This window comes from Talpa europaea (genome assembly GCF_964194135.1).
Source record: "Talpa europaea genome assembly, chromosome: 5".
Lineage (NCBI taxonomy): Eukaryota > Metazoa > Chordata > Mammalia > Eulipotyphla > Talpidae > Talpa > Talpa europaea.
This window is the reverse complement of record NC_140071.1, coordinates 98,449,829-98,458,170: the sequence shown is the minus strand read 5'-3', so window position 1 is coordinate 98,458,170 and position 8,342 is coordinate 98,449,829. Positions and strand designations below refer to the sequence as shown.

General features: G+C 38.1%; 1 protein-coding gene across 1 annotated transcript in view; it reads left to right on the top strand.

The window, feature by feature from the left end:
- Nucleotides 1-393: 393 nt before the first annotated feature.
- MRPL1 (mitochondrial ribosomal protein L1) overlaps nt 394-8,342 on the top strand; it is a gene marked incomplete at both ends in the record, with an annotated part of 76,872 nt that continues 68,923 nt past the window's right edge. The window contains one exon of the mRNA XM_084233487.1: nt 394-427. Within this exon, the coding sequence (XP_084089613.1) occupies nt 394-427 (34 nt within the window). The remainder of the gene's footprint in view (nt 428-8,342) is intronic.

The following is an 8,342-nucleotide window of genomic DNA, read 5'->3' as shown; positions in this document are numbered from 1 at the left end:
AATTCTTCAGCTTTCCTGTTTTTCATGCTGTCAGAATCTACTATACTGATCCTTCTCAGGACACTAGCAGGATCAAAAGGAAAAATAAAGGTACTAAAACAATTAGCGCACAGCCAACAGGGCCGTATTTTGGAAGAAAGGCATTAGTTCCCAAACATATTTAAACTGTCGTGCCGGAACCACGAAACACAAAGTCCAACGCGGCACGGAAGACTTGACTGTAACACCGCCACGGGGCACTAGCGTCTTGCAAGCCTGTTTTGGTTCCCGCCCCTTTCCTCTTGCTCCTTCTAATCCCTTCCCCCTCAGTCAATTCCGAAACGGAACCCTTTTTAAATTCTTTCCAAGTTGGAGTGTAGGACCAGTTTCGTCACACTATCCGTAGTGGTCAACATGGCGGCGGCCGTAAGGTGGTGCCTGGGTAGAGGTAAAGCAAAGGGTTGGGGGAAAATACTTCTGGCGCGGAGTCTCCTGTTATAGCAGAATGCAAGTCGGACTGCCCTAGACACGTGTCTACACTAGGCATTGCTCTTTCTGCGCTCTAGGTTCTCCATAAGGTTAATAATATTTAAAAACGACCTTATCAGGAATGTCATTCTCTTCCTAGAGCCGTTTTCGGAGTGGAAGGGGGCTGTATTTTGTCACCCTTGACACCCCTCCACCCACGAGTAGGGTCGGGAGGCGAAGTCGGAATTCTGTCTTCTATCCTAGGGGTGTGGGCTAGGGGAAAAAGGAGTTTGATACGTAAGGTGAGCTTTTGTAAGGAAAGGCTGGCATATTTGAGTGACTTAAATCAGTAAACAGTTTAAAAAATGCTTATTGTTATTTTTGGACTACATCATTGCAAGAAATTCCAGTTCTTAAACTTCCACTTATTATTTGGAAGCTAATTTTATATTGTTGGTAGCTGTTCTTTTTAGCAGCTAATCAGGTCCAATTCGTTGACTAGGATGACACTTTTTGGTACTATGCTTTTTAAATTTTAGTGATTTTTTGAAGCACAGCAATTGTTAATTAATTAAGGGAGAGCTTTAGGTGGAGGCAGCAGTCTGCATAACCCTCATTTTACAGAGGAAGAAACTAGTCCTGGTGGTATATAGCCAAATTCATATAACTATTAGTGGCAGAGAAAGAACTTAAGCTTGCACTCCTAGACCAATGAAAAATTTTTTTAACTGCGGCATAGTGTTCTACGTCAAGACCAACATTTTGTTTTGGGGATAGTTATTGCTTAAAGAATAGGTGTGACAAGTGATCACAACAGATTCTGCTAACTACTACAAGCCAAAATATGTATTTACTGAAAAAAAAAAAAAAGATTGATGGCATTACCTTCCTATATGATGGAAATATTGCCATCTTAGATAAACCAAAGAAACTAAAAAGAGAACTAAAGTTTCTCTTTCTCTCCTTGCCACATTTTCTTCTCTATGTCTTCCAGGATACCTTACTCTTTTAGTCTCAGTTGTCACTTCTCACACCATCTTGCTGGTTCCTCATCCTTTTCCCAATCTCTTACCATGGATAATCTCAGGAACCAGGAGTCCATTTTCCATTCTAATGGTGCATGTCTTTTGTATCTAAATTCACTCATTTGGTGATCTCATCCAAATCTTGTGACTTTGACTTTACTTAGATCTTAATGACTCTAAAAGTTGGGGATCTCCTTCCCAAATCATGGATTCCTAAACACTTTTCTGCCTATTGTAGATCTCCACTTGTATCTCTCATCAGCAGCTAATATTTGTCTAAAGTTAAACTCATTGACATAGATATAGTCTTACCTCATATCATTTGATGACATCTCCATTCTTTCAATATTCCAGACCAAAACTTCAGAATATCCTCAAACTTCCCCACCCCTTTTCTCACATTTTCACATTAAATAGTTGGCAAATCCTGTTTGTTTTACCCTCAAAATAAATCCAGAAATCTGACTTATCACTGCCTCACTGCAACTTGCTTCCAAGTCACTACCATACCTCGGCTGGATTTCTCTGAAGTCTATTCTCAACAAGTAGTGAAATTGGTCTTTAAGAATTTAAATCATATTGCTCCTGTGCTTAGCCTCTTGCAAAAACCTCACTATTTTTCTAAATCCAAAGTTTTTAAAATGGCCCACAGCTCTGCTATTTTAGTACTCATTATTGAGAACTTCAAATGTGACTGATTTGAATTGAGTGTGTCAAATACACATTCAATTTTGAAAAATTAGTGCCACAAAAGACCATATTTCCATAGTTTCTTCTTAGATTGATATGTTGAAATGATATCTTGGAGCATTAGCTGTAATAAAATGTTAATTTTTATTACTAATTTCAGTGGTTTCCTTTTTATCTTTTATCTTCCATGTTGTCTGGTAACTTGTCTTATCCCACCCTTATTTCCCTAGCTTTCCATTTTGCCCTTGTCTCCAGCTGCCCTCCTCTTCCTTCACTGTGCTGTAGCCAGTTTGCAGTACAGTGTTCCGTAAACATTGCAACAGGACTCCTGCCTTAGGAGGACTTTTTCTCCCCAGTGGAATGGGCCAGGAACACTTTTTATAGTTATTAGCGTGGCAGAATTCCTCATTTCTTTCAAGTTTTTGTCAAGGCTTACCTTAATCCCCTAATTAAAATGTAACTTGCTTTCCCCTTGTCTTTATCACTTTTATCCTGTGGGTACACTGACCACTCTGTTTTATGTTTACTAATTTTTTTAATTTAAATTTTATTTTTATATTCCCCGTACAATTACAACCCCCTTATTTTGACCCCATTCCCTCCTTTCCCCACCCCACACCCCATAGAGTGTCTCTAGTTCATAGTTGTTTGTGGATTTTGATATTTTCTTTCTTATAGTTATTCTTTTTCCTGGTCCCTTATTTAAGTTTTCTAAATTCCTGCTATGAGTGAGACCATCCGGTATTTCTCTTTTTCTTTCTGGCTTATTTCGCTGAGCATGATCCCTTCCAGCGCCATCCATGTTGCTGCAAATTGCATGTGTTTATCTTTTTTGAATGCTGAGTAATATTCCATGGTGTATATATACCACATCTTCTTGATCCAGTCATCTGTTTTTGGGCATTTGGGTTGTTTCCAAAGCTTAGCTATTGTTAATAGTGCTGCTCTAAACATAAGGGTGCAGGTGCTCTTTGGAATTGATGTTTCTGTGTCCTTTGGGTAAATACCTAGGAGTGGAATTGCTGGATCATATGGAAGCTCTATCTTTAGTAGGTCAAGTAATCTCCACACAGCTCTCCATAGTGGTTGGACCAGTTTGCACTCCCACCAACAGTGCAGGAGAGTTCCTTTTTCTTCACAACCTCCCCAACATTTGTTGTTAGTTTTTTTAATATGTGCCATTCTCACTGGTGTAAGATGGTAGCTCATTGTAGTTTTGATTTGCATTTCCCTGATTACAAGTGATGTTGAACATTCGTTCATATGCCTGTTGGCCATTTGCATTTCCTCTTCAGAGAAGTTTCTTTTTAGCTCTTCTGCCCATTTTTTGACTGGATTGTTTTCTTTGTTTTTGTTAAGTCTCATCAGCTCTTTGTAGATTTTTGTGATCAGTCCTTTATCATTAGTGTTGTGTGCAAAAATGTTCTCCCAGTCGGTGGGGTTTCTCTTTGTTTTTGTTATTGTCTCTTTTGCTGTGCAGAAGCTCTTTAATTTGATGTAGTCCCAGCTGTTTATTTTTGCCTTCACTATCACTGCTTTGGGTGATGTGTCTGTAAAGATGTCTTTGATGTGCATATCATGTAGTGTTTCGCCTATATTTCCTTCTATGTATTTTATGGTTTCAGGTCTTATGTTTAGTTCTTTAATCCATTTTGAGTTGGTTTTTGTGCATGGTGTTAGGTAGTAGTCAAGCTTCATTCTTTAGCATGTAGCAACCCAGTTTTCCCAGCACCATTTATTGAACAAACTTTCTTTGCTCCAATGCATATTCTTTGCTCCTTTGTCAAAGATTAGTTGACCATAAATCTGTGGGTCTATTTCTGGATTTTCTATTGGGTTCCATTGGTCTGTGTGTCTGTTCTTGTTTGAATACCATGCAGTTTTGATGATTATGGCTTTGTAGTATAGTTTGAAGTCTGGGAGTGTGATGCCTCCATTCCCCCCCTTTTTTTTTCAGGAGAGCTTTGGCTATTTGGGGTTTTTGGTGATTCCATATGAATTTCATCAATGATTGTTCTATTTCTTTGAAGAATGATATTGAAATTTTTATTGGAATAGCATTGAATCTGTATATTGCTTTTGGAAGGATGGCCATTTTAATAATGTTTATTCTTCCAATCCATGAGCAGGGGATATCTTTCCATTTCTTTGTGTCTTCTTCTATTTCTTTTAACAGTGTTTTATAGTTTTCTTTGTATAGGTCCTTTACCTCTTTTGTTAGATTTATTCGCAAGTATTTGACTTTTTTTGTTTCGATAATAAAGGGGATGGTTTATTTGATTTCTTCTTCTTCAGATTTATTGTTTGTGTATAGGAAGGCTACTGACTTTTGTGTGTTGATTTTGTAACCTGCCACTTTACTGAACTGATTGATGAGTTGAATTAGTTTTTCTGTGGAGTTTTTGGGGTTCTCTATGTATATTATCATGTCATATGCAAATAGTGATAGTTTGACTTCTTCTTTTCCTATTTGGATTCCTTGTATGTCTTTCTCTTGTCTTATTGCTCTGGCTAGGACTTCCAGTATTATATTGAAAAGCAGTGGTGAGAGTGGACATCCTTGTCTTGTTCCAGATCTTAATGGAAATGCTTTCAGCTTTTCACCATTGAGACTGATACTGGCTGTTGGCTTGTCATATATGGCCTTTATGATGTTGAGGTATGTTCCTTGTATCCCAAGAATTTCAAGGGCTTTTATCATGAATGGGTGTTGCACTTTGTTGAAAGTTTTCATGGCTTCTATTGATATTATCATAAGGTTTTTATATTTCTTTTTGTTGATGTGTTGGATAATGTTGATTGATTTTTGGATGTTGAACCATCCTTGTGTCCCTGAAATGAATCCTACTTGGTCGTGGTGAATTATCTTATGGATACATTGTTGGATTCTGATAGCTAAATTTTTATTGAGGATTTTTGTATCAGTGTTCATTAGTGAGATTGGCCTATAGTTTTCTTTTTTTGTGTTGTCCTTGTTCAGTTTTGGTATTAGTGTAATGTTGCCTTCATAGAACGTGTTTGGTATTTTCCCTTCCTTCTTAGTTTTTTGGAAGAGTTTGTGAAGGATAGGCACTAATTAGTTTCTGAACGTTTGGTAGAATTCATTTGTAAATCCATTGGGTCCCGGGCTTTTGTTTTTGGGAAGGTTTTTTATTACCATTTCAATTTCGCTGCTTATAATTGGTCTGTTTAGGTGTTCTATTTCTTCTTTATCTAGCTTTGGGTGATTGTAGAGTTGTAGGAATTTGTCCATCTCCTCTAGATTGTTGGACTTGTTTCCATATAACTGTTCATAGTGGTTTCTGATTATTCTTTTGATTTCTGCTGTGTCCGTTGTGATTTCTCCTCTTTCATTTGTGATCCTGTTTATTTGTGCTTTCTCCCTTTTTTTCCTTTGTGAGCCTGGCTAGGGGTTTGTCTATTTTATTTATTTTTTCGAAGAACCAGCTCTTGGTTTCATTGATCTTTTAGATTTTTTTTTTTAGTTTCAATTTCATTTATTTCTGCTTTGGTTTTTATTATTTCTTTTCTTCTACTGGTTTTGGGTTTTTTTTTGTTATTGTTGTTCTTTTTCTAGTTCTTTGAGCTTCAAGATTAGGTTGTTTCTTTGAGTTCTTTCTTGTTTCTTGATGTGAGCCTCTATTGCTATATATTTTCCTCTTATTACTGCTTTTGCTGCATCCCATACATTTAGGATATTGGTGTCCTCCTTGACATTCAATTCAAAGAATTTTTTAATTTCTTCTTTGATCTCCTTATTAGTCCAGTGGTCTTCCAGTAGTGTGGGTTTCAATCTCCATGAGGTAGGAAAGTTCCTTGCCTTCTTTTTATGGTTTATTTCTAGTTTGATGCCTCATGGTCAGAAAAGATGGTTGGTATGATTTTGATCTTGGTGTATCTGTTGATGTTTGTCTTGTGTCCCAGTATGATCGATCCTGGAGAATGATCTGTGTGCGCTTGAGAAAAATATGTACTCAGATTTTTTTGGGTTTAGTGTTCTATAGATGTCTGTTCAGCCCAAGTGCTCTCGATCCTTATTTAGAGCTTTAGTGTCTTTACTTATTTTTTGTCTCGTTCATCTATCCATTGTTGATAGTGGTGTGTTGAAGTCTCCTACTACGTATGTGTTTTTTCTGATGTCTGTTTTCAAAGATGACAATAGTTGTATGATATATTTTGGTGCTCCTTTGTTTGGTGAGTATATGTTAATAAGTGTTATTTCTTCTTGAAGTATTGTCCCCTTGATCATAATGTAGTGACCGTTGGGGTCTCTTTTTACCTTTTTGAGTTTGAAATCTGTTTTATCTGATATAAGTATAGCTGTTCCTGCTTTCTTTTTTGGTCCATTTGCTTGTAGGATTGTTTTCCATCCTTTAACTTTGAGTCTATTTTTATCTTTTGTAGCTAAATGTGTTTCCTGGAGTCAGCCAAAGGTTGGATTTTGTTTCTTAATCCAGCCTGCGACTCTGTGTCTTTTTATTGAAGAGTTTAGTCCATTTACATTTAGAGTTAATATTGATATGTTAGCATCTCTATTTGCCATTGTATTTGTCTTTCCTTTGATTTTATTTATTTATTCTTTTAATAACTTTTTTTTTTTTGGCCTTCTTTTGTTGTTTTTCGTCCTTCTGAGATTCTGGCTATAGGACTCCTTGTAGTGTTTTTTGGAGTTGGGGTTTAGTCGTAATGAAATTCCAGAGTTTCTGTTTGTCTGGGAAGGTCCTTATTCTTTCTTCATAGAGGAAGGAAAGCTTTGCAGGATAGAGTATTCTTTGTTGGCATCTGTTGTCTTGAAGTCTGTTGACTATGTCCCTCCACTTTCTCCTTGCCCGTAGTGTTTCTTTGGAGAAGTCTGATGTCAGTTTGATTGGTTTTCCTTTGTATGTTATCTGTTTCTTCTCTCTTGTCAGCTTCATTATTTTTTCCTTGTCCTGGATTCTTGGGAGCTTTACTGTTATGTGTCTTGCTGTATTTTTCCTTTCATCATGGAAGTTTGGTGTTCTTCTTGCTTCTTGTATATCAATTTTCAGCTCCTTCTTCCCATTTGGGAAGTTCTCTTCAATTATTTCCTTGAATATTTTCTCTCTTCCTAGGTCTCTTTCCTCTCCTTCTGGGATTCCTATAATTCTTATATTTTCTTTCCTCATGGAGTCAGATAGTTCCCGAAGTCTTTCTTCAGTCTTTCAGTCGTACTTCTCTTTCCTTCTCTGTTTTGGTTCTTTTTATTTCTGTGTCTTCGAGAGTGCTTATTCGTTCTTCCATTTCCTCTATTCTGTTATCACTGCTTTTCCCAGCATTCTTTAGCTCTTCTGTTAATCCTTTGATCTCCTGAATTTCCTTCATTTCCCTCTTTAGAGACTCAATTTCATTCTTCTGAGCATTGTTTTCCTTAATGATTTCCATCAGTGTTTTCATCTTGGCAATTTTAAATGCTTTTTCTGGAAGTCTCAGAAGTTCTTCCAAGTCACCGTAGTTGCAAGCTGGTGGGTGTTTTTTTTTTTTTTTTTTTTGTGGTGTGTCTTTTTTCTGAGGCGTTGCTACTTTGCTTGTAGTTTTTCTTTTCCCTGCTGCCTGTCTTTTAATTTCTCTTATGCGTTGGGACACTGTGCTGCTGGTACTGGCTGGCATCTTTTTGGTGTGTTCTTTGGGAGTTTCAGAAACTGGCAATCCAAATGAGTCAAAAACTGTTATGCCAGAAGTCTAGTGAGGCAGTGGTACTTTGAGTATGTTAATGGTCACTGTCACTGTATCTCTCCCCCTTCTGTGTTTAGTTACAAAGGTGCATCTTGAAGTCCCACAGACTTCCCTGGAGGTGGGGCAGCTGGATTGCACTCTGGGTTCCAAATCTCTGGATCCTCCTCTGGGCTGTGACTTCCTGCCAGGTGGGACCAGGCTTGTGGGGGCCTTCAGCTCACAGCGCAGGGAAACTTCTCCCTCTGGCTCCACAGGGAGCCTTCTGCCAGATTCAAGCAGTCTTTATTGAAGAAAGGTCCCTGTTCTAAAATGGCACTTTGGAGATAGGCACACTCTTCCGTGTGCCCGGTCTGCCCTAGCCGTGGGTGCCCGCTCCCCCTCTGGGTTTGGACTGCTGGTCCGAAGGGGCCTGGTGTGGGCGAACTTCCCAGCTCACCTCTGGCTCCTCTGGGAGCCTTATGCAGGTTTCAAGCAGTCTTTATTGAA